At 30.7% G+C, this 26,424-nt stretch overlaps 2 protein-coding genes across 19 annotated transcripts; both read right to left on the minus strand.

The window, feature by feature from the left end:
- Positions 1-775: 775 nt before the first annotated feature.
- LOC148238659 (uncharacterized) lies at positions 776-26,348 on the minus strand. 14 transcript variants are annotated; one of them, XM_088194329.1, is made up of 9 exons: positions 12,503-12,593; positions 12,280-12,344; positions 12,148-12,214; positions 11,993-12,081; positions 11,804-11,920; positions 4,413-4,477; positions 4,281-4,347; positions 4,137-4,219; positions 776-4,057 (listed from the first exon to the last, which is right to left on the minus strand). In XM_088194329.1, exons 6-9 carry the CDS (start codon positions 4,467-4,469, stop codon positions 1,631-1,633), a joined length of 2,634 nt encoding a protein of 877 aa, XP_088050455.1. In that variant the 5' UTR covers positions 4,470-4,477; positions 11,804-11,920; positions 11,993-12,081; positions 12,148-12,214; positions 12,280-12,344; positions 12,503-12,593; the 3' UTR covers positions 776-1,630. The 14 variants fall into 14 exon arrangements, with proteins under 14 accessions (XP_088050455.1, XP_088050465.1, XP_088050470.1 ...); XM_088194415.1 differs by lacking the exons at positions 12,148-12,214; positions 12,280-12,344; positions 12,503-12,593 and adding exons at positions 25,896-25,962; positions 26,028-26,092; positions 26,283-26,348 and having other exon boundaries at positions 4,041-4,219; XM_088194425.1 differs by having other exon boundaries at positions 4,041-4,219.
- Positions 15,209-21,432, minus strand: LOC148238660 (uncharacterized). 5 transcript variants are annotated; one of them, XR_015810989.1, is made up of 7 exons: positions 21,326-21,432; positions 21,091-21,155; positions 19,188-19,254; positions 19,039-19,121; positions 18,202-18,967; positions 18,028-18,121; positions 15,397-16,324 (listed from the first exon to the last, which is right to left on the minus strand). XR_015810989.1 is itself a non-coding variant. In XM_088194517.1 (6 exons), the coding sequence occupies exons 1-6, from the start codon at positions 21,342-21,344 to the stop codon at positions 15,953-15,955; spliced, it is 669 nt and encodes a 222-aa protein (XP_088050643.1). In that variant the 5' UTR covers positions 21,345-21,432; the 3' UTR covers positions 15,209-15,952. The 5 variants fall into 5 exon arrangements, 3 of the variants coding, with proteins under 3 accessions (XP_088050643.1, XP_088050651.1, XP_088050660.1); XR_015810988.1 differs by lacking the exon at positions 18,028-18,121 and having other exon boundaries at positions 15,209-16,324; XM_088194517.1 differs by lacking the exon at positions 18,028-18,121 and having other exon boundaries at positions 15,209-16,324; positions 18,905-18,967.
- Positions 26,349-26,424: the final 76 nt, after the last annotated feature.

Raw genomic sequence — 26,424 nt, forward strand, 5'->3', positions numbered from 1 at the left:
GATGAAAGTAATATTAATTTTCTGAAAGTATTAATGTTCGAAGGCGACGAAGCACCTTATAAAAACTTTACGCGTATGTCTAGAGAAGATATTAAAGAACTTTATCTTTAGTCGAGCCGAAAATAAGGAAAATAGATACAAATTTTCGTAAATCCATAACAGCGGCAGACAGAGAGGTTTGCAGTGCCATTATCGACGCATTGAAAGAATATTGCAGTGTAAGTATTAAAATCATTTATTAATTATAACCATAACCAAAAGCAGAGGTCCATGGAACATCTTGGGCATCCTGAATTACTTGGTTGTGCTGACTATTGTTGCTTTCGTCACTTTGCGAAGAAATGGTTTCCTGTTGTGTACTTATGATTACTCTGTGGTGTATTCTCTACTCCATGATTGTAGGTATACTTTTGTACAAGCTGTCCCATGCCTGCTTGAAACAAAACCTTGTTTATTGCATGTTTCGCTCATGACAAAGTAATTTTATCATATTTTCGTATTTCGTACGCAATATGAAAGGCATACGAAATATATGGGTCATTAGCATCTTTGCAAGTCTTTTAGAACTTATAAACCCTATAACATAGCTGTATCTGAATCAGTTTTATTAAGTTGTAATCAGGCATTTTTGTTTTAGTGGCATGGGTGATTGAGGTGGTAACTAGGGTTTGGGAAAACCCGAGCTTTTTGGACCCGACGGGTCCGGGTCTAAAAAACTTAGATCTGTATCCAGGTCCTATTGCCTATAGCATCTCATTAATAAAACAAATATACATTCAGTAAATTATTTATTTTTATACATAGATATATAAATTTTTATTGTTAACAACATGTTTAAAAATATACAAAAGTCTTAACAAAATATATTTTGAGTATATAAACTTACAAAATTTGATTCAATAAAGTAGTACACAATTTTAATAAATCTTAATATAACCTATTCTTTTTTACAGCAGGAGCAAAGACAACTTATTTAAACATATTTACAAAAAATTTACAAAAAAATACAGAATAAACACAAATACATCCTTAGGTTTTTCCCACAAAAATAATTATTTAAAATATAAAATTTGATTATTAAGCAATACAAATTTATTATCTTCACGTAACATATCTACATAGGTATTAATTTAACCATACCACAAACAGTGGCGAGCGTGCACAGACTTGTGTGCTCACGCTCAGCTCACACGCATGGGCGGCTCATTTGCGTGAGCGTACTCTAGTTTAAAGCCGGCATAATGTACACACTAGAGCGGCTCATTCGTGCGAGTGTGCTCTAGTTTAAAGCTGGCATAAAACTAACTTCTGAGAACCGAATGAAGGACTGTGAGTGTAGTCAGGTTCCCGAGAAAATACAAAACCTGCTTCATGCTGGCTTTCTTTAAACGAAATTTTTTATTTGACATTCAAATATATTACTTCTGGTACATTTAGTAAGGGTGCTTATTTCTGATATATGTGCGATTAATTCTGTTATTTTATAGCACAATGGAATTTCATATGGTATAACGGTTAGCTTTTATTTTAAGTGCTTATATATGAGTTACCATATGTTTTGTAAGATATTATTTAGAAACGAATGCTTTTTCACATATTTTACAATTAAAGTCATAAATATTGCTGTGAGTTACCATATGATTTGTAAGATGTTACGAACATCATTATGAGTTTGAATATGTCGTGAAAGTGTGCATTTATATTTGAATGCTTTTCCACATGTTTCACATTTAAAGTTACTAACATCGATATGAGTTTTTAAATGTTGGGAAAGATACGATTGTAATTTGAATGCTTTTCCACATGTTTTACATTCAAAGTTATTAACATCGATATGAGTTTTTAAATGTTGGGAAAGATACGATTGTAATTTGAATGCTTTTCCACATTTTTCACATTCAAAGTCATAAGTGACGCTATGAGTTTGCATATGATTTATAAGATTGACTTTATATTTGAACACCTTCCCACATTTTTCACATTCAAAGTTATGAATACCACTGTGTATTTGAATATGTCGTGAAAGTTTGCTTTTATCTTTAAATGCTTTTCCACATGCATCACATTCAAAGTCGCTAACATTGCTATGCGTTTTTATATGTTGTGATAAGTAGAGTTGACATTTGAATGACTTTTCACATTTTTCACATTTAAAGTCACGAATTTTTCTATGGGTTTGCATATGTAGGGATAGTAATAATTTATATTTAAACACTTTTCCACATGTTTCACATTCAAAGTTACTAACATCGAAATGAGTTTTTAAATGTTGGGAAAGATACGATAGACATTTGAATGTTTTTCCACATTTTTCACATTTAAAGTTATAAATGACGCTATGAGTTCGCATATGTTGTGAAAGTGTGCGTTTATATTTGAATGCTTTTCCACATGTTTCACAATCAAAGTTACCAACATTGATATGAGTTTTTAAATGTTGGGAAAGATTTGATTGAAATTTGAAAGCTTTTGCACATTTTTCACATTTAAAGTTATAAACATCGCTATGAGTTTGCATATGTTGTATAAGATGGACTTGACATTTGAAGACGTTCCCACATTTTTCACATTCAAATTCACGAATACCACTGTGTGCTTGAATATGTTGTGAAAGTGTGCGTTTATATTTAAATGCTTTTCCACATGTTTCACATTTAAAGTTACTAACATTGATATGAGATTTTAAATGTTGGTAAAGATAATTTTGTAATTTGAATGCTTTTCCACATTTTTCACATTTAAAGTCACGAATTTCCCTATGGGTTTTCATATGTGTGGATAGTTTTAATTTAGATTTAAACACTTTTCCACATTTTTCACATTTAAAATCATAAACATTTCTATGAGTATGCATATGTCGCGAAAGTGTGCTTTTATAATTAAATGCTTTTCCACATGTTTCACATTCAAAGTTACCATCATGGATATGCGTTTTTATATGTTGCGAAAGATAGAGTTGACGTTTGAATGCTTTTCCACATTTTTCACATTCAAAGTTACGAACATCATTATGAGTTTTCATATGTTGTGAAAGTGAGCCTTTAATTGCAAATGCTTTCCCACATTTTCTACATTTAAAGTCACGAATTTCACTGTGAATTTTTATATGTGTTAAAAGTGAGTTCTTAATTGCAAATATTTTTCCACATATTTCGCATTCAAAGTCTCCAAAGGCATGAGTTTGCATATGTTTTGAAAGTTGGCTTTTATATTGGTATGCTTTTCCACATATTTTACATTTAAAATCACGAACATAACTATGAGTTTGCATATGCTGTGAAAATTTACTTATATAATTGAATGATTTTCCACATGTTTCACATTTAAAATCACAAGCATCAGTATGTGTTTTAATATGTTGTGAAAGATAGAGTTGACATTTGAATGCTTTTCTACATATTTCACATTTAAAATCGCAAGTGTCACTAAGAGGTCGCATATGTCGTGACAGAGAGACTTGACATTTAAATGCTTTTCCACATTTTTCGCATTTGAAGTCACGAACATCGCTATGAGTTATCATATGTTTTGTGAGATATCTATTAGAAATAAATGTTTTTCCACATACTTTACATTTAAAGTCACGGACATCGCTGTGAGTTACCATATGTATTGAAAGATATTTTTTAAATTTGAATGCTTTTCCACATTTTTCACATTTAAAGTCACGATTGTTACTATGAGTTTTAATATGATTCAACAGTATTCTTTTAGTTGTGAATGCTCTTCCACATTTTTCACATTCAAAGTCACGAACATTGCTATGAGTTACCATGTGTTGTGTAAGATACCTTTTAGAATTAAATGTTTTTTCACATTTATCACATTCAAAGCCACAAACATCACTATGAGTTAACATATGTACTGAGAGTCCGTTTTTAAATTTGAATGTTTTTTCACATAATTCACATTTAAAGTTACAAATATCGTTATGCGATATCAGATGTTGTGAAAGATAACTTTTAGAACTAAAGGTTTTTCCGCACTCTTCGCACGCATTTTTATAAAAAATATTTTGCATGCGTTGAGCTCTAATATAATTTTCTTTTTCTGGTTTCTAAAATTGAAATTTGATTCGTTAGATATGTTAGGTAAATATAGAAATATATGAAATATAAAATCTATTTGACTATTACTTTGGTGGTGTTGTCAATTTGGTGAGATAAAACGTCTATACCGATAGTATTACCCTTAAGTACATCCTTAACATCGTGCATTTCTGAAGAAAAATAGCTGTTGTAATTTAATGTTACTAATTACTGTTTTACTTAATGTCTAACCTGATTCAAACATGTCTTCTACGTGCGTAGCTTCGTCATTTTCGTATTCTCGTTTTACATTTAACAACTTGAAAAGAAAGCATTATTTAAAATCGCATGCATTAACCAGTGTCACATATTAAGGTTCATTACCTGGATTTTATGTGGTATCGTGTCAATGGACGCAGATGTTCCTTCATCGATTTCCATTTCACCTTCTGCAAAGATGAAATATCTAATTAATTAGTAAAAAAATCAGTCATGGGTGAAATAATATTGACTGTCAAGCAAACATTTCAATTGTTTCTCGAGATCAGAAAAACATAAAAATGATTGCTTCATTGTTTTCTATATCAGTTTCTGCAAAGATGAAATATCTAATTAACTATTAAAAACTTCACGGGTGAAATGTATGTCATTAATGAAAACAATAAACTTGGTTTCGACTGATATTTTTAACATAAATCAAATTCATGGAGAAGTGATATTATCTGTGAAGTAAACATTGCGATTGTTACTAGAGATAAGAAAAATATTAGAATGGATTATACCGGTGTTGATAAACGCCATTATTGCAACTTGGCTTAAGCTGTCATTCGATGTCAGAATGGCTCAAAAGTAATTGTTGGTCCAAATAATATAATGTTTTGAGCATGACTGAAAAATATGGGATTTAAAATCATATTAATCGAATATTTAACCTTTTCCTTACTGTACCAAATAAATACGCGGGTTACTGTGCTGTATAGTATATACACATGCAAAAATGAGTTATTTAAAATCGGAATATTCATAAATATCGCTTAAATTATTCATTATTGAGGTCACCGGGTAATAATAATTGAAATGTAATTGCTGAAAATACAAAAAATGGTTATTCCGTGTGAGCACTATACATTTTTCTGGCAGTTGCTTGTAAAATTATACGATTTCAACTTTTCAATACATAGTAATAAATATATATGTACATTTACATACTAATTATTATTTATTTACATGCAATGTATAATTGTTATAGTGAGTTTTTAGTAAGTAATTTTTTTTTATAAATTTTCCGTTTTAATCTGATAGGCGTATGCCCAATGTGTTACAACGAGTAAATCTGTACCAACTGAGTAAGTCAATTAGACATAATGAATGACCACCAGACTGAAAGTCTGAGAATCGATGACAACTATATTATTAATTATAAAATATTATGTTTTATACAATATATAATCAATAGATAAAACTGCAGCTGGAGCCGGATTTTTTAAATAATAGCGCATTTTTATAAATAAAAATTCAAGTGCCGCTGTCGGGGTCAAACCCACAACCTCAGAGTTTCCAATAAATATTCATCAGTATTTGCTGATCTAAAATATATATAAAACTCAATTTGATAGTTGTAAAACATCCATTTGCTGTTAAAACCCAAACGTAATCTTCATGAATTAACCAAATCCAACATGACCTAATGAAAGTTTTAAAACTAATTATACTTTTAGAACTTTCATTAGGGCAATTTCAAAATACAAACTAAGCCAACCCATCTCTCAGTGAAAAATAAGCGGAAGAAGTACAGACAGACATCGCATATTACTCCATATTTCGTCTGCATTTCGATATTACATTAGGTTTTTAAAATATGATAGCTATCCTTACCGATATTAATACGGACGTCTAATATGAGAGTATTGGTCAGTGTATTAAAACCGGATTTTGTTCAATAGGAGGGCGCAAAAATAATTATCACTTCTCAGAAGTCAAAAATTTACTGTGAAATTTACCATGCCTCTACACTATATTTTTTCTAACAGTCAGCGCATGTAAACAAAGCTCAACAATCACGTGTTCTTCACAGAAAGCTTCTAATTGGTTGTTCACTTGAACGGATCCACCCCCAAATACTATTTCAACAGGGTAGTATTGGTTTGCTGTTCGCGAGATTTTATTTGCGTGTGCATATGGTTGCCGAATTTTTTAAAGTGTAAAAATGTCTTTTACGGACACCAATACTAAAATTAACCCATATAGTCCTCCAAAAAAACGGACTAAAAATCACATAAATATTTAAAAAAAAAACAGTATTTTAAATATATGATATATTAAAGGGAAATTTTGGAAAATCTTAACCAAATTATTGACAAAGTATCAACAAAGGCAGGAGTGTGTAAAAAAACAATTTATTGAATTATTCAAGTATATAAACATAATAGCTTTAAAATTTCAGAAATGTATAAATTATTTTATGGTGCTTTTGGGACAATAACGCCAGACATATAGAAAAAATGTGTTGAGCATCTTAAGGATAAGGTTGAAATGTATATGTGGGAATTAGATAATGTGATAGAATTAAATATTCAGTCATTTTTATTAATGTAAACTAGAATTGATTCCTCAAAGCGATTTTATTTGCTTTTTTTTAATAAGTTGTTTTATATTTAGTATTTAAAATATGATTTATCTATAATCCTTGCCTTTAATATTAGTTTTTACGTGTTTTCTAATTGCATATGTTTTTAAAATTAATGAAGTGTTTTATTTATTTAAAAAAAAATCGTTTATTTGTTCTGACTCAGCCCTGTACTCAGTGATCACGTGAACCCCGCGTGCATTTGTTATTGTCGGCTGACTGTTGGAAAAAAATAGACTATAGGTCTAGAATCTAGACCTAGACCTAGCTGGAACTACTGCTATAATCTAGACTCTAGATCAGAGGTCCCTAAACTTTTTTGTCTCGTAGACCACTTGCCATGTTTTTCGGTTTTGGGTAGACCCCCTGCTTGCTTGATATTGATTTTTTGCAAATTCATCAACTTCAAATGTGTTTTTGACAGCTGGTATCGTGCTACTCACTTTGAAAGATTTCTCTATCTATGTATGTGGATTATTCCATTCATTGAAAGCCAAAAATAAAGTCATCCACATTTACATCTCATGGATCCCCAATTTTATTTTTCACTGACATGGACTCCTTGCAGGTCGTCGTCGACCCCTAGGGGTCGATATAGACCACTTTGAGAATCACGGTGGTATATCATTATGTGCAGGATTTTACAAGTTCAAAATGTATTGCGACCACAAAGCGAATGCCTAGATCCTACAACTTACACAATTTTATAAACATATATAATGATTTTTTTACTTCATAGGTACTTTTATAAATAATGTATATGTCTTTATTTTATAAGATTATAATGTAAGTAGATAGGTACTATCAGTGTTTGTTGAGATCCACTTCAGTGGACCCCCATTTTTATTTCATGGATCCCCAAATTTTTTTTCGCTGACGTAGCCCCCTTGCAAGTTATCATAGACCCCTGGGGGTCGATATAGACCACTTTGTGAATCACTGCTCTAGATTATAGCTGGAACTACTGTTATAATCTAGACTCTTAGAGTCTAGATTATAGCAGTAGTTCCAGTGAAGAACTAAATACACCTATCGACAGTGGTAACTCAAAAATTACCAATGAATTTACATGGACAAAGATCAAAGGAGAACCAAACAAATTTTCATCAAGGCTTTGGTGCTATATACGTGTTAATACATAAAGCCCGATAAAAGTTTTCAACGGTTTATTGAAAATAATGTATTTATCTGAAATTGTTTACCAAAGTAACTTATATGCTACCCAAAGAGAACACAACCTAAACCTAACTCTTGAATAAATAAATACATTTATCGGAATATAAATTATGGGGTTTGTATAAATAACCTTCAATACGCCACTATTGGTCAAATAATTTAAATTAGATGGATGAAATTATTCAACTATTTCATCAATGCCAGTATTGTTAAGTTATATTTTGTATAAAGAAACGATGAAAATTTCTAAGGAAACCCCGATTTTCCATCTCATATTTAGAAGCTTGATGGCCAATGAGTTAATTGGAGATTTCTCGGGCCGAAAACGGGTGTCAAAAATGCAAGGTGTGAATAAAAAATCGACGAGTCGAACAGTCATCAAAAATTCCACTAGACATGTAAACGTTGGTAGTCATTTATCAATTACTGGCATTTGGAGATGTGCAGATTGCAGCATGAAAAAAGCAGTTAAACATAGTAATATAATATGCTCTTCATGCAAAATTGCACTATGCCAAAAATGTTTTGCTCCATACCAATCTGGTTAATTTTATATATGGGAGTCTTGTTTTAATATTTTTATAATTTAATAAATAACTTATTAAATATTTACACCTAATATAATATGTTAACAATATTTTTTTGGTTTTACTTTTAGTTTTTAACTATTATTTCTTATCATTATATTTTTTCTGTACTAATTATTATACAATATAATATATTGTTAATAAATCGGTTTTATTTGATTTTTAGTTGATATAAATCATTTTAACAATTACATTTCATTATAATAACTAAATAGTCAATATATTTGTCACCATGCATACACACGCAATTGTTTACTTAAACGTTCGGTGGCATTATAATTGACCACCTCATGGAGCCTTATACAAGTAATTAAAACATTTTAAAATATTTTCTCCTTGCTCCATAGACTAATGTTAATTTAATTAAATTTAGTTTCCCTTAAAAATCAGCAATAAAATTTTATGCCCTATAAAGGGTTAATATTTTCGAAAAAACGTTTTTTTTTCGTCTTTCTCAATTGGTGATATTCCAATATAACGTCCAGTTTCCCCCACCACTGGAAACGTCCAAATAAAGTGGCTTTATAGGAGCCCACTATTAGATAATTCCACTCACAAAAGGAAAGCATGTATGTAAATAGTTTCGGAATATAATAACAATTTAATATTTCTGGAGACACAGAAGAAACAATTTAATTATTTTATATAAACGTAACGTCTTACTGAAAGACTACAAAATCTCGTTATTTACCAGTAAAAGGCTAATTGGTAAGAAATTTAGGCCACCTGAGAGAAATTAATTAAAAATTAGATTTTAATTCAAGCTTAAAATTTTTATGCTTTTTAGATAATTGTTTTTTTATATATTGTTTATTCCATAAATAAGATTTACATTTGCACATGATTCATTATGAAATACAAGATACTGATTTATAACCATTTTCTTGTTTACAAATAAATAAAATACAATAGTTTTTTAATTTACTTTAAGTTAAGGATAATACAAAACCTTTTAAAAGTACAAAAAAGAAAAAAAATATTATAATAAGCTATACATAATTAAAAATTCTAGGTCAAATTAATCAGCAAACTTTATATTTTGTGTAAATTTATTCATTTTTCGTAGTAGTCACTAATACTAGATATTAGTGTGATAGTATATATATGTTTTTTATAATATTTATCCGTGTGATAGATGTCACTTAGGCCGCTTGCATACAAAAACATGAGATTATTAGCGTGCGCCGTGCACAGCACTACAGCGATCGTGCACTCAGGCCTCAGGCTACGAGTTATTAAATGTGTGAAAAGTAAATTTTTAAATTTGAATGCTAATATCGCAATGAATTTTCATATTACTACAATGTGTGCTTTTAATTGGAAACTCTCTAGCACATACATCAAATTCAAAGTCTCTAACATTGATATGCGTTTTTAAATGTTGCATAAGAAACAGTTAATATTTTAATGCTTCTCCACGTTTTACATGCAAAGACATAAACATTGCTATCAGTTTGAATATGTTGTAATAGATGGACTTGACATTTAAACGCATTCCCACATTTTTACCATTCAAGGTCATAAACATCACTGTGTGTTTGAATATGTCGTGAAAGTGTGCTTTTATATTTAAATGCCTTTTTACAAGTTTTACATTCAAAGTCACTAACGTTGCAATGCGTTTTTAAATGTTGTGAAAGATAGAGTTGACATTTAAATGACTTTTCACATTTTTCTCATTTAAATTCGCAAATATTGTTATGAGATTTCATATGTAGTATAAGTTTGTTTTTAAATTTGAATGCTTTTCCACATTTTTCACATTTAAAGTCACGAACCTTATGAGTATGTATATGTCGCGAAAGTGTGCTTTTATAGTTAAACGCTTTTCCACATATTTCACATTCAAAGTTGCCATTTTCGATATGCGTTTTTATATGTTGTGAAAGATAGAGTTGACATTTAAATGCTTTTCCACATTTTTCGCATTTAAAGTCACAAACATCGCTATGAGTTACCATATGTTTTGTAAGATATTTTTTAGAAATGAATGCTTTTTCACATATTTCACATTTAAAGTCACGAACATTGCTATGAGTTACCATATGTTTTGTAAGATATTTTTTTAAATTGAATGATTTTCCACATTTTTCGCAATTAAAGTCACAATTGTTACTATGAGTTTTCATATGATCAAACAGTGTTCTTTTAGTTGTGAATGCTTTTCCACATGTTTCACATTCAAAGTTGCGATCTTCGATATGCGTTTTCATATGCTGTGAAAGATAGAGTTGACATTTAAATGCTTTTCCACATTTTTCACATTCAAAGTTACAAACATCACTATGAGTTTTCATATGTTGTGAAAGTGAGCTTTTAATTGCAAATGCTTTTCCACATAATTCACATTTAAAGTCACGAACATCGCTATGGGTTATCATGTGTTGTGTAAGACATTTTTTAGAATTAAATGCTTTTTCACATTTATCACATTCAAAACCACGAACATCATTATGAGTATGCATATGTTGTGAAAGTTGGCTATTATATTTGAATGCTTTTCCACATGTTTCACATTTAAAATCACATGCATTAGTATGTGTTTTAATATGTTGTGAAAGATAGGGTTGACATTTAAAAGCTTTTCCACATTTTTCACATTCAAAGTTACATACATCACTATGAGTTTTCATGTGTTGTGAAAGTGAGCTTTTAATTGCAAATGCTTTTCCACATTTTTCACATTCAAAGCCACAAATATCATTATGAGTATGCATATGTTGTGAAAGTTGACTTTTATATTTGGATGCCTTTCCGCACCTTTCACATTTAAAATCACAAGCATCAGTATGTGTTTTAATATGTTGTGAAAGATAGAATTGACACTTAAATTCTTTTCCACACATTTCACAATCAAAAATACAAGCATTACTATGAAGTCGCATATGTCGTGAAAGTGAGAGTTGACATTTAAATGCTTTTCCACATTTTTCGCATTTAAAGTCACGAACATCGCTATGAGTTACCATATGTTTTGTAAGATATTTTTTAAAAATGAAAGCTTTTCCACATACTTCACATTTAAAGTCACGGATATCGCTGTGAGTTACTATATGTTTTGTAAGATATTTTTTAAAATTGAATGCTTTTCCACATTTTTCACATTTAAAGTTACGATTGTTACTATGAGTTTTCATATGATCCAACAGTATTCTTTTAGTTGTGAATGCTCTTCCACATTTTTCACATTCAAAATCACGAACATCGCTATGAGTTACCATGTGTTGTGTAAGATATTTCTTAGAATTAAATGCTTTTCCACATTTATCACATTCAAAACCACGAACAGCACTATGAGTTAACATATGTGCTGAGAGTCCATTTTTAAATTTAAATGCTTTTTCACATAGTTCACATTTAAAATTACAAATATCGCTATGCGTTACCATATGTTGTGAAAGATATCTTTTAGAACTAAAGGTTTTTCCGCACTCTACACACCCGTTTTTGTAAAAAATATCTGGCATGCGTTGAATTCTAATATAATTTTCTTTTTCTGGTTTCTAAAATTGAAATTTGATTCGTTAGCTAAGTTAAGTATATATAAAAATATATAAAATCTATCGGACTATTACTTTGATGGTGTTGACCATTTGGTGAGATTGTGATATAACGTCTATACCGATAGTATCCATCTTAAGTACATCCTTAACATCGTGCATTTCTGAAGTCAAATAAGTGTTGTAATTTATTGAAATGTTAATGAATACTGTTTTACTAACTTTCTGACCTGTTTCAAACATGTCGTCTATGTATGTAACTTCAACGTTTTCGTATTCTCGTTTCACATTGAAATACTTGAAAAGAAAGCATTATTTAATATCACATGCTTTAACTAGTGTCACGTATTAAGGTTCATTACCGGGACTTCACGTCGTACAATGTCAATAGAAGAAAATGATGCTTCATCGTTTTCTATGTCAGTTTCTGCAAAAATGAAATATCTAATTAACTAGTAAAAACATCATGGGTGAAATGTATGTCATCAATGAAAACATTAAGCTTAGTTTCTAAAGTGATATTGACTGTCAAGAAAATATTTCAATTGTTACTTGAGATCAGAAAAACATTAAAATGGATTATACCGGTTTTGATAAACGCCATTATTGTAACTTAGCTTGAAGCTGTCATCTGATGTCAGAATGACTTAAAACTAATTGTTGGTCCAAATAGAACAAATTTCTGAGCACTACTGAAATATATGGAATTTAAAAATATTAGTTATTAATTGAATGATTTACATTTCCCCTTACTGTGTCATATAAATCCACGCTGTACTGTGTAGTATAAACACATGCAAAAATTAATGATTTTCTATTGGAATATTCATAAATATTGCTTTAATTATTCATAGTTGGGGTCAACATGTAATAAAAATTGAAATTAAATTGCTGAAAATACAAAAAAAATATTTATGAGTGATGTCTCGTGTAAACACTTAATTTATATGACTATTGCTAGTATAATTATGTGATTTTAACTTTTCCATACGTAGTGATATATACATTTACATACCAATCATTATTTATTTACATGCAATGTATAAATGTTACAGTGAAGTTATATTTTCACTGGTGAACATTAAGTTTTAAAAATATGATAGCTATCCTTACCGATATTAGTAGGGTGACTATTTGTCCCAGATCATGCGGGACAGTGCCGGTTCTAACTCTATGCCCCGGAAAATATCCCGGAATTAGAGATTCGTATATTATCAAAATAAATTTAAATTATGTTATATTTTCACATACAGACCGATTTATTTTCAGAGCTTTATATTAACAACATTGTAAACCAACATTATTTTGCATTAGATGTCGTCTTCTTATTTGGGTATCGACAAACAGGTACGGTACCGCCCTATTTCCATTCATTATTTACTATTTTTTTACTTTTTAACTGAGCGCCGATGCTTTTTGTTTAAGTTAATCCTAAACAAATGTTTGAAACTTGGCAAAGTTGCTGCTATTTTTTTCAATTATAAATTGGGTAATATAGGGTCTTATCGTCTTTTATTGCTATATTGTTTTAGTCGGCATCACTGCACACACATTCAGGGCTGCTTTACACGCTGCCAGTTTCTGGCACGCGGCGACTGGCATTCCAGTCCACTGGCGCCTTACCGTTTACACAGTGCCAACAACTGAAAGAATTATTGTTGCGAAAAAGCGCCACTCACCTTGCGCCAGTACGGTAATGTAGTGTAAGGGGGAGCTGGCATGCCAGTAAAACAAAAATATTTGTTCTGCTTGCCAGTGGCGCATTGGCTTTTCCAGTGACTGGCGTTAAGCGTTTACAGTGCTAATTGTTGGTATCCAGTGACTGGTATTATGTAAATCAGCTGTCATTCGTTGTTGGATGTTTAACTCGCTTCGACACGTGACTTTTTTATTATAGCTTTTAAAGCTTTGCATAGCATATGAATGAAGAGTAAATAATAAAGTAAATAAAATAGTGTTTTTTATTATTGGTGATTTTCTTTAAAAGTTATAATGAAATTTTTAAATATATCTTCATTTAGATAATTATTTATAATTAATTATTTATTTTTCGTAACTATTTGGATTTATCCACGTTGGTTGGTTTGCTCCACGATAAAAACCCTCCTCCTTTATCCGGGCTTGGAACCGGCAAGAGTGCAACATATCTACACTCCAGGCGGAAAATGTAATATATATTACACACACACATATACATATATATACAATAAATAATAAACGTTTCGGCCATCGTGACGCATTGGGGTAGCCTGTTAGATCACAATGGTCTTAATTTAATCTAATTAAATAAATATATTAAAAATAAATAGTAAAATAATATAACAAGTAAAATATAATGATTCAACGACAAGGAATCGATTTTGTTATTATTATTATTTATTATTTACTAAGAGTTATTATTGATATTTTATTAATTATATTCTATTTATTAATAAATATTTAATAGTAATTATTATTATCATTATTTAATTATTACAACAATAAAAACCAATCACAAAAACAGTTGAAATAACGTATAAATATATTCACAAGTATTTACAAATCACAATTATCATTGAAATATTGATGACATAATTTAATTTCGATTCATAAATTAAAGTATAAAAAAACAAATTTTCGCGACCCGTTTGTGTAACCCTAAAAGTGGCCTACAGTAGCACGATCGAAACTGTGCGCAAAATATAAACGACTAAAATTAAGGCGTGACTTTATAATTAAATATACCGCTGTTTCATCGCAAATTCTATATATAAAATCACTGAAATCGTTTACTAGGAATTTAAACTGATTTTTAAAACATATATTGCCAATTTTTACCTTTCCGTTTCTTTAAAAAACGAAGGTTTTAACGAACGCATCATATGATGTGCATGGCGTTAGAGCGTCGATTCACTTACGCATCATATGATGCGCGTGGCGTTGAAAGGATTAATATACGAAACTATATTATTTTGAAAAGTTAATTAAAAAAAGCAAATTAAATAACACACTATTTCATTAAATTATTCGAAAATAATTGATAAAGTTAAAAAAAAAGAAACGAGCAAGTGCCGCCCAAAGATTTACAGATTTCGAATTTTTATTGAATTGCATAGGATCCAAAATTTCCAAAGATGACACACCTTTTAGGAGAGCTATTCCTGCATCAGAAAGATTTATGGTCACTCTGAGATATTCAGCTTTTGAGGATTCATACACCAGCTTAATGTACACTTTTAAAATATCAAAACAGCTCATCTGCAAGATTGTACCTGAAGTTTGTTTTGCTATAATTGAAAGTCTACAGGAATATGTTAACATTTTTTTGTAATGTTTAGTAATATTACTTTTATTCATGAAACCGAACACAACATAATACATACTTACTTTTAAGTACACGGAAGCATATTTATTTATTACTAAAAAATAATGAAGTATCACTGTACATTTGTAGTAAGTGTAAGATTTTTATTTTACAAAATTGAGCATCCTAGTGGGCATTTTTACTTTTTTTAGTATTTGGTCACTCTGGTGAGAACGTATTGATAAATTGTGCCAATGGTGAGAAATCTGAGTTTTCAGGGGGGACTGGTGCAACTTTATGAATCGATTGTGAAAGTGGTAGTTCGATTGCAGGTGCATAAGTATGATGGTGTAGCTTTGCTGTGTAGCTGGTTTGGGAAGCAGTTTATGGGATGGGGACTGGGAACTGTATTTGTATGACAGCGAAGGAGAAGGCTAAGTACTAGGCTTACCATATTTATGAAACTTTTTAACTGTTATTCCGGAAATTTTTAAATTTTGGGATGCTGAGATGTGCTAGGTTGGAGTGCTAGTGAGAGTTAAAAAAAGGTTATCACGGAAAGTTTTATTTTGGGATTTTCAGATGTGTAAACTGGATGGCAGAATGCTTAAAAAATGTCATTTCAGAAATTTTGTGAAACCAGAACAATCCCGGTTAAACCGGGATGTATGTTAAGCCTAGGTATTACTGATATTATGTTGCTTATAAGAATTATAGAACCTGTTCTGGGTTTGTGAATGTGGTGTAGTGAATTATTTCTCATATAAACCCATATCGGCTTTGAAAAGAATTTCTCCGACCAAATGCTCTATTACACTTCTTGTATGCTGACTATATTTTCTGTGCTTGGCTGCAATATAATCCCCATAAGTAAAGCTTTCGTCTGGTGAACATCGTTTTTCGTTGATTTCCATCATCAATGCATAAGCCTTGTCTACCCTAGATTGGTTACGTTGATTCCGCACAGAAGGATCTATGAAGTATGATTTTTCTCGTCTATTGCTGCTTGATGTTATCGTTGATTCATCTTTGCCCGTACTCACACCATCTGGCTCCTGATTCTGGCTTGGTTTTGCAATAGGGTTGCAATTTTCCTTTGTCTCGATGTTTTGGTACAAAAGCTCCTGAAACAGAAATGAAATGAGCGATAATTTAAAATAGGATGAGGTTGCATTTCTACTACTTTAAATATGTTAATGTGAGCGAGTGATATTTTTCTGATATATGTTAAGTGTTAGTCAAGTTTACATATGGAGGACTTCAATGTTTAAAATTGTTCATTGTTTTCAACAGATGCCTTCCACTGTAAAATAATGGACGCAGGTAGCTCACAAGTTAAAAAGTAAATGGAATTTTCCCAACTGCATTGGGGCCACTGATGGGAGAAACTGCTCAATACAAGCACTGATAAACAGCAGAAGTGAATATTACAACTATAAGCAGAATTTCAGCATAGTTTTGTTGGGTTTGCATTTGTTTCATTATTACTAGCCAGGGTAAAAAAATTATATATATATATATATATATATATATATATATATATATATATATATATATATATATATATATATATATATATATATATATATAACATAATTTCATACTCCAAATTTTACCAGGAATTGGAGTAAACAATGACTTCTCTGCTGGATATATATATTTTGATATGATTTTTTTAGGTGTTACAGATGCAGATTATTGTTGAGGTGTCCTAAAACATTCACACGTATGGAAATCATTACAAAATAATAAGCTTAACCTGCCTCCTAAAGAGCGCTACCAAATAGGCAAATGAAGATTCCATACTTATTTGTCGGTGACGATGCTGTTGCTCTATGTGAGAATTTAATGAAAGGTTATCCAGAGGATCAAAAAAAAGGTTCGAAGAAACGAATTTTTAATTACAGATTGATCAGAGCACGTCAGATTATCAATAACGTTTTTGGAATTATGTCTGCTGTTTTTAGAGTTCTTCACAAATCAATGCTACTGACCCCAAACAAAACAAGAACAGTAGTTCTGGCATGTGTATATTTGCACAACTTCTTAAGAAAAAGCAAACTATCATCTAATGTATATACGCTGCCTGGTAGTTTTGATGTAGACGATGCAGAAGTAATAATCCCTGGAACTTGGAAAACAGTGAACCGAAACAGCGATCAACAATCTTTTCTTTCCTTACCAAAAAGAGTTAGTAAAAGTGCATAAAAAAATGAAATAATCAGGGAATTTTATTCGGAAGGCAGAGTAGAATGGCAAGATATGTATGTTTGAAAAATCTGAGAAAAAAAAAAGTGTAATTTTAAAATATCCATTCAAAATTAAATGAGTTTCGTAATTTATGTAATTCTGTGTTTTTTTACAATACTTAAAAATGATATAATTTACACTTTCTGTTTTCTAATGAGTGCAAAAACGCATTTTACGTGTAATATGATTTTTATTAAAATAATAAAAATAACGCCTACAGAACTTAAATAAAAATTAAAAAATACAAAATTAAATAAAAAGTATTCACTACCCTCGTGATAGGCATTCCGGTTTGTGGTCATATGCATGTACATTGTGGCTCAATACGATTTTTCTCAGAATCTTTAATTATTTTTTTATTTAAAAAGAAAATACATGTTTATTTAACATGCATTTATGATATTATAAAGAGTCCTTTATAAATTGGTCGACATTATATTTTATTTCCTTGGAATGAGCGGAAAGTGGTTTTCCTTTTCCGAGTTTAGACTTTATTTTTAAAATATTAAATGAACCATAATTAATTAGCCTAATCGAAACACTATAATACAATAAATTTAATTTTCATAATAATTACCATTCTTTTTAAAATAAATCCTAGAAAAGAAGATCAAGAACAATCACACTGCACTTCAAAAATGAATAACAGCGACGGCGAATCAATGAATGTACTTAAAAGAGAAAACGAGATAACGAATATCTGTATACGATACATTCACACAGAGGAATCCTTATCGCGAGTGTACTCTACCTTTGTGTTCTGTCTTTTTGACCACGAATTTATCCTGCAGATAGTCCATACTGCTAAAAGCAAACTATGTGGATTTGTAGACTACATCAGCACCACTCCCAGTTTTATTTTATTTTCTTTGTCTTTCATGGCGAAAAGATTTCATTATTTTTTTCACATTGTGCACATTACTTTCTATAAGCTCACTTATTTCCCTCCAACTGTCTAATCTTTTCAATTCGTTTTTATGTTCACAGTTCGTTCACGATAAAAATATATCAGTTTTAATGCAGTCTCATTATTCCACTCCAAACTCCAGCATTATTCAAAACATTATTCTGTTTAACAGACAAGCGCGTACACACTAAGCAAATTTTGGCCAACGAACAACATCCAACCGCTTCGTTTTTGGTAGTATGTACGGGAGGAAAATCAGAGCCAATGAAGCGATTGGCCATTGTTGCGGTAACATCAAAGGTTTGGCCTTTGGATCCTACCCTCTCCTAGTGTAAACGCCGGGCCGATTGTTGGCAAATCACAAATAAACCAACCAACGATCGGATAGAATTGACGTTTGAATACTTTTCCAAATTTTTCACATGCAAAATCATGAACATTACTGTGAGTTATCATATGCTCTGACAGTTTGCTTTTAAATTTAAAAGATTTTCCACATTTAATATCACGAATGTTGATATTTTGAATTTAATATATTTTTACATACGTTACACTCATATTTGTTAGAATCATCATGTTGAATGTTAGTACATTTTTCTTTTTCCAGTTCCTAAAATTAAAATTGTATTCAGTAATTAAGTTATTGAAATATATGAAAAACAAAATTGATTTGACTATTACTTCCGTGGTGTTGCTAATTTGATAAGATAAACTGTCCGAACTTTTAGTATTCGCCTTAAATATATCCTTAACATCGTGCATTTCTGAAGTCAAATAACTGTTATAATTTATTGAAATGTTAGTAATTACTCTTTTACTGAATGTCTAACCTGTTTCAAACATGTCGTCTTTATGCATAGCTTCGTCGTTTTCGTATTCTCGTTTTACACTTAACATCTTAAAAAGAAAGCATTATTTAACATCACATGAATTTAAGTAGTCTATTTTTTCCAACAGTCAGTCGACAATAACAAATGCGGGGTTCACGTGATCGCTGAGGACTGGGCTGAATCAGAACAAATAAACGATTTTTTTTTAAATAAATAAAACACTTTAATTTTAGAAACAAATATATACAATTAAAAAAACGTAAAAACTTGTACGAAAGGCAAGGATTATAAATAAAACATATTTTAAATACTAAATATAAAATAACTTTTTAAAAAATAATAAAAAAACAAATTAAATCAATTCGAGGAATAGCTGTCGCTTTCGTTGTTTACATTTATTAAAAATGATTCAATATTTAATTCTACCACATTATCTAATTCCCACATATTAATTTCAACCTTATCTTTAACATGCTCAACGCATTTTTTCCATATTTCTGGCGTTATTGTTTCCAAAGCCTCATAAAATAATTTATACATTTCTGAAAATTTAAAGTTAATATTTCTATTTGCTACATAATTTTTAATTTGCGCCCAGATTAATTCTATAAGATTAAGTTCACAGTGATATGGAGAAAGTTTTGAACTAGTTTATTTTGCCATTTCATCAATTATATATTTTTGTTTATGTTTCTTCACTATATTTAATAATTCTACTTTTAACATATTTTCATCAAAATTAATATTTTTTTTAGATAGCAATTTTTTACAGCATGCTTTGTACTAGCGGTAATGGGAATTTTTTCACTTTTTCTAGTGATACGGTGCGTTGTCCATAACAATAATTGCGTTATCTTCTAGCATCGGTAAAACATTTGAAAACCAGCTTTCGAACGACTTCCCGTCCATTTCTTTGTGGTAATCTCCCGACTTTTTTGATTCAAATGCCCATAGCGAATCTGGGACAAACCCGTCTTAATTTCCGATATGAGAAATAATAAGTCTCTTTCCTTTGCCTAAAAGAATAGATATAATAGAACATAACTTTTTTGCATATAGATAAAATATCCTTACCTGAGGGATTCATTAATCCAGTCGAAAGGCCAGACAAAAAAGCTTGTTTGGCAGATTTTACAGTATTATCTACCCATACTTTTTTTACCGTGTGTCCAGCATTTATCCACGTTTTGTCTAAATAATACATTTTTCTACCTTTGTTTCTATAAGATAATATTTTTCTTAAATAATTTATTCTCCATACAATGATTTCTTCTATTTCTGTTTCGCCCACGTTTTTTGTATTCCATATTCAACGATTTTAAAAGTTTATATAAAGTCGACCTTTTAAAATTTGGCAAATTATTGACTTCATTTACAACACGAAGAATTTTGTTGATTGTCGGTAATTCATTTTTAAAAAAAAAATATCCATGTATTTTACGACGAATCGCTTCTTTATCGAAATCATCAACTGAATCTAAAACATGGGATTTCTTACTCTGATTGGTTTTTGGCGAGCTTAATTTATCATTATATTCTTGAATAATCCTATAAATTGTTCTTTTGCACGCTCCTGCCTTTGTTGATACTTTTTCAACAATTTGGTCAATAATTAAGTTGGGATTTTCCAAAATTTCACTATTATATACATTTAAAATAATGTATTTTTTCAAAAATATTTATATGATTTTTTAGTCCGTTTTTTTGGAGTACTACAGAAGTTAATATTAGTATCGGTGTCCGTAGAAGACATTTTTACACGAAAAAATTCGACAACCGTACGCACGCGCCAACCGAACCTCGCGAACAACAAACCAATACTACCCTGTTGAAATAGTATGCGTGGGTGGAATGATCGTTGAAGCAAATAGAGTTTGTAGTGTCACATATTAGGATTCATTACCGGAACTTGATGCTGTATCATGTTAGTGGATGCAAATGTTCCTTGATCGTTTTCTATGTCAGTTTCTGCAATGATGAAATATCTAATTAACTAGTAAAAACATCATGGGTGAAACGCGTCATTAATGAAAACAACAAGCTTGGTTTCGACTGATATTTTGAACATAAATCAAATTCATGGAGAAGTGATATTGTCTGTCAAGTAAACATTGCAAAAATAGTAGAATGGATTATACCGGTTTTGATAAACGCCATTAACTCGGCGTGAATCGGCCGTCAGTCGGTGTCAGAACGGTTCAAAACAAATGTTTGATCTAAATAGAACGAATCTCTGAGCATGACTGAAAAATATAAAATTTAAGAAGTATTTTATCATTTGTTTAAAATGGTAATTTTACCGAATAATAAAGAAATAAAAATAAAGATTTTAAACCAAAGGATCAAAAGTTATTTTATCCTGGATTGGCAAACGAAAAATGGAAGAAGTGTTTTTATGTTTTCTGTATTTGCAACAACGATTAATTCAAACTGTGATGATTCTAATATTATTCAGATAACTATAAAGCATTTAAAAATGCTTTTTAATAATTTTAATAAATATTTCCCTTCTGAAAATCATCCGCGTATAGGATATTTGTGGGTGGTTTCAGTTTATTCACTTCGATTGTTTTGAAAATAGCTCAATCACTCACGTTTAGGGATTCCAATCCCGGGCCAACATTTTGATCCCGGGATTTCGGTATTGCATTTAGTCGATCCCGGGATCCCGGGACCAGTCCCGGGATAATTTTCATGTTATTTTATCGATAAAAATAATTTAAAATGAATAATACAATATATTTTTACATCTGTTTTTTATAACGTACAATGTATAAAGTACGTATAATTTTAGTCTTGGACTTAAAATAGAAAATAATATAATAAAAATAAAAAAGGGAAGGTTATATATTTATTTGAGAAGAAAAAAATGAACTTTTGACAATGCTTATTCTGTAATTGTGTCTATGAATGTAATAGGTATGTACATTCATAGACACAATTAATTGAAAACATTATTTTGAATAGAACTCACGAAGTTACATCAAAGCATCAAGTGTTTTATCATTTAGCCTTGATCTGATTTTGATTCCTAAGCAGCCTGCTGCTGAAAAAGCACGTTCAGACTCACAGCCTCAAAGATTCACAGATGACACGTGCAACTCGCGCAAGTTTGTACACGAAATATAACGATGTTGTCAATAATAATTCGATTGTGCTTGATAAATCAACCAATCCGAAAAATTCGGGATTATGTTTTATAATCCCGGGACTCATCGGGTATTGAAAATCCCTACTCACGTTACACCAGGAATATGCAGTAATTAAATTATCGTTCAATTTAACTTTTAAAAGATTGATCGATTCTGTACAAAATTAAGTTAGTTGTGTAGCGACTCTTATGCATCAAACACGTATCTGAGGTCCCGCCTTGATGTTTTCTGGTGTTCCTTTGATTGTTTGATAATTGATGATTGTTAAATTAAAGCTTTGATTAGACTAGATTTGAGGTAATGGGTGGGGATGTAATTGGTAGTTGGCGGATTACGATAGCTTTTGCTCGTTTGTGTTTGTGGGGGATGGTGTTAGGGTCTGTCCGTTAAGTGCCGTAAGTGAGGTCACCTTCGACCTCGGACTACCCTTTTCCTCTAAGAACATTTTCGCTGATCAAACTTCATCGACCTCGGTTTTACGCCTCGCTTCCTGTACAAGTAATCACCTCCAGGACCCGCGCGCACTGACGCCTTCCAGAAGTAGATATTCATATGGGTCATATTGTACAAACGTCCTCCACAAATCATCAACTAACGCAACCGAAAACATCGAAGCTGCTACCCACGACCAGAACGCTTTAATTGTTTGTCTAATATTTTTTTTGTAGATTTTCATAAATGTATGACTTAAAAAGATTAGTAATTTTACTTCCGAATTAACCGTTATTTTATTTTTTAAATGTAATTAATTGTATTCTAAAATATGTATATTTTATATGTACGTAAATGTATGTTTATTATATATATTTAATTTGTATCACTATATAAAAAAAATATTTTATTAATTTTTGAAATGTTTTTAACTAATATATCATACATGTTAAATTGTTATCGACCTCTGCTAACTCTCTAAAGAATGCCGATACGCTGCAGTTTCCCGATAATAACCGTTATTGCAGCGCAGGTAGAAACAAAAACAACACACAATCGTATTTTCGTGCGATGTTTACGACTTTCTTCTTGTTACTCGGTTCTAGCACGCGTGAATGTATGTGTGTAAAAAATGGAAACTGTGGCGCACACGGTGTACATAATATAATTGTGACTATTTTTTATATTAATTTAAGTCAAGATAGCGCAGTTCGCAACATCGCAACATCTCAGACTAGTAACTGTGAGGCCTCAAGTTCGAACCACAGTAGTAGACTCGAATTTTTATTTACAAAATTTTTATCAACGCAAAGGTTTTAATTTTGTGGTGGCACCCTAACGTATTCCACTAGATATTATTAGCAACTTAGAGGCAGCAATAGACAGACTAACACCGGTGGCAACGGAGGAAGTCCGTCAAGACCTGCGTAAAATTCAACGCGACGTCAAACCATAGAAACAAAATCTCTTCACGATTTATTTTTCGTTCACATCCCTTGTAAAAAATACAGAAATCAAAAACATTTTTTAGAATTGCAAAATAATTACGAACTCAGATGTAAAAATAAGCAACTTAGACATACCAAAGATTGACGATTTATGAGATGAAATGAGTATATATTACATTACTAGTGGTGTTTCTCTTAACAAAAAATTATTAAATTCAATAACGAATGTGCTAATCAAAACACAAGTAAATATTTGCGAAAATTGCAACTAATATTAGTTGTATTTGGTTTCCTGTAATTAGGTTTTTTAAAAATTAGTATAATAAGATGATTTATTATATTCCGTTTTTATAGCTTGATTTTTGACGAAAATTATAATATTACTATTGTTAACTTAACCCTTTGGACGCGTTGATCAAAAATAAATATAAAATTGTTTTTTTTTTAAATCTGCAAATTTTACCTTGATGCTGTGTTTAAATGTTCTAATTTTTTAATTTTTATTTATTTAAAATGATAATTTATGTTTATTCAAAAAAAAAAGTATTTTCAAAAACATTTTTTTTACTGATTTTTGCAGAGATAAAAATATTAATTGGGCGACTTTGAACGATTTCCGTGTCAAAGGGTTAAATAAAAAATATATTTTAAAATGGCTCTAATTGTTTGTACTTTGGCGAATGGATGGTGAAGTGTAGTAATCAGACAAAAGTGGGCCGCCGCAGTAGCATTTTATTGATGTAAGTTATAATTACATAGTAATTGCAAATGATACGAACTGTGGGCAGACAAGGCCCCGCCAGGCATCGCGCCTATGTCGTGGTCCACCTAAGAATGTAGCCATCACTGTGAGTTATCATATGCTCTGACAGATTGCATTTAAATTTGAATGCCTTCAACAATTTTTACATTCAATCATGAGCAACTCTGTATTATCAGATGTCTTGAAAGTGAGCTTTTACATTTAAATGCTTTTCCACATTTTTCACACTCATAGTTACGAACATCACTGTGAGTTCTCATATGGCGGGAAAGACACTTTTTAAATTTAAATGCTTTTCCACATTTTTCACATTCAAAGTCACAAACATCACCATGAGTTCGCATATGATGTGTAAGGTACTGTTTAAATTTAAATGCTTTCCCACATTTCTCACATTCAAAGTCACAAACATCACTATGAGTTTGCATATGGTGTGAAAGAGACTGTTTAAATTTAAATGCTTTTCCACATTTTTCGCATTCAAAGATATGATCATGCATTTTTATATGTTGAGCGAGATAGGATCGACAGTTGAATACCTTTCCACATTTTTCACATCCAAACTCACAAAAATCACTGTGAGTTATTATATGCGCTGACAATTTGCTTTTATATTTGAATGTTTTTCCACATTTTTCACATGCAAAATCACGAGCATCGCTGTGAGTTATCATATGTTCTGACAATTTGCTTTTATATTCAAATGCTTTTCCACATTTTACACATTCAAAGACAAAAATATCGCTATGAGTTTGCAAATGGTGTGAAAGGGAACATTTCAATTCAAATGCTTTTCCACATTTTTTACATTTAAAGTCACGGACATCGCAATGCATTTTTATATGTTGAGAAAGAGAACATTTAAATTTAAATGCTTTTCCACATTTTTTACATTCAAAGTCACGGACATTGCTATGAATTTTTATATGTTGAGAAAGATAGAATTGTCGTTTGAATACTTTTCCACATTTTTCACATGCAAAATCACGAACATTACTGTGAGTTATCATATGCTCTGACAGTTTGCTTTTAAATTTGAAAGATTTTCCACATTTTTCACATTTAATATCACGAATGTCGCTATGAGTTAGCAAATGTCGTGTAAGACGATTTTTTGAATGTAATTTCTTTTTACATACATTACACTCATATTTATTAGAATCATCATGTTGAAATTTAGTACATTTTTCTTTTTCCAGTTCCTAAAATTAAAATTGTATTCATTAAATAAGTTATCGAAATATATGAAAAACAAAATTGATTTGACTTTTACTTCCTTGGTGTTGCTAATTTGATTAGAACTGTTCACACTGATAGTATTCGCCTTAAGTACATCTTTGACATCGTGTATTTCTAAAGTCAAATAATTGTTGTAATTTATTGTTACTAATTACTGTTAAACTTAATGTCTAACCTGTTTCAAACATATCGTCCATGTACGAAATTTCGTCGTTTTCGTATTCTCGTTTTACATTTAACAACTTGAAAAGAAACCATTAATTAATATCACATGCTTTAACTAGTGTCACGTATTATGGTTCATTACCGGGACTTCATGTTGTACCGAGTCAATGGAAGCAAATGATGCTTCATTGTTTTCTAAATCAGTTTCTGCAAAGATGAAATATCTAATTAACTATTAAAAATATCATGGTGAAATGTATGTCATTAATGAAAACAATAAACTTGGTTTCGACTGATATTTTTAACATAAATCAAATTCATGGAGAAGTGATATTATCTGTCAAGTAATCATTGCGATTGTTACTAGAGATAAGAAAAATATTAGAATGGATTATACCGGTTTTGATAAACGCCATTGTAACTCGGTGTGAAGCTGTCAGTCAATGTCAGATCGGCTCAAAACAAATGTTTGGTCCAAATTGTACGAATCTCTGAGCATGACTGTAATATATAAAAACACTAGTACATATTTTATCGTA

Source organism: Plectrocnemia conspersa, unplaced genomic scaffold (genome assembly GCF_051122295.1).
Source record: "Plectrocnemia conspersa isolate PC_06_02 unplaced genomic scaffold, ASM5112229v1 ptg000001l, whole genome shotgun sequence".
NCBI lineage: Eukaryota > Metazoa > Arthropoda > Insecta > Trichoptera > Polycentropodidae > Plectrocnemia > Plectrocnemia conspersa.

Bases quoted from the DNA above. Each gene is read 5' to 3' on its own strand.
- LOC148238660 (XM_088194517.1), bottom strand. The intron at 19,255-21,090 runs GTAATGAATCCT...TTTCTTTTTAAG, and splicing joins TGATACAGCATCAAGTTCCG to ATGTTAAGTGTAAAACGAGA. The intron at 16,325-18,904 runs GTATGTAAAAAT...TTTCTGTTTCAG, and splicing joins CTAACAAATATGAGTGTAAC to GAGCTTTTGTACCAAAACAT.
- LOC148238659 (XM_088194321.1), bottom strand. The intron at 4,220-4,280 runs GTTAGACATTAA...ATTTTTCTTCAG, and splicing joins AGAAGACATGTTTGAATCAG to AAATGCACGATGTTAAGGAT. The intron at 4,058-4,136 runs GTAATAGTCAAA...TTTCAATTTTAG, and splicing joins AAATTGACAACACCACCAAA to AAACCAGAAAAAGAAAATTA.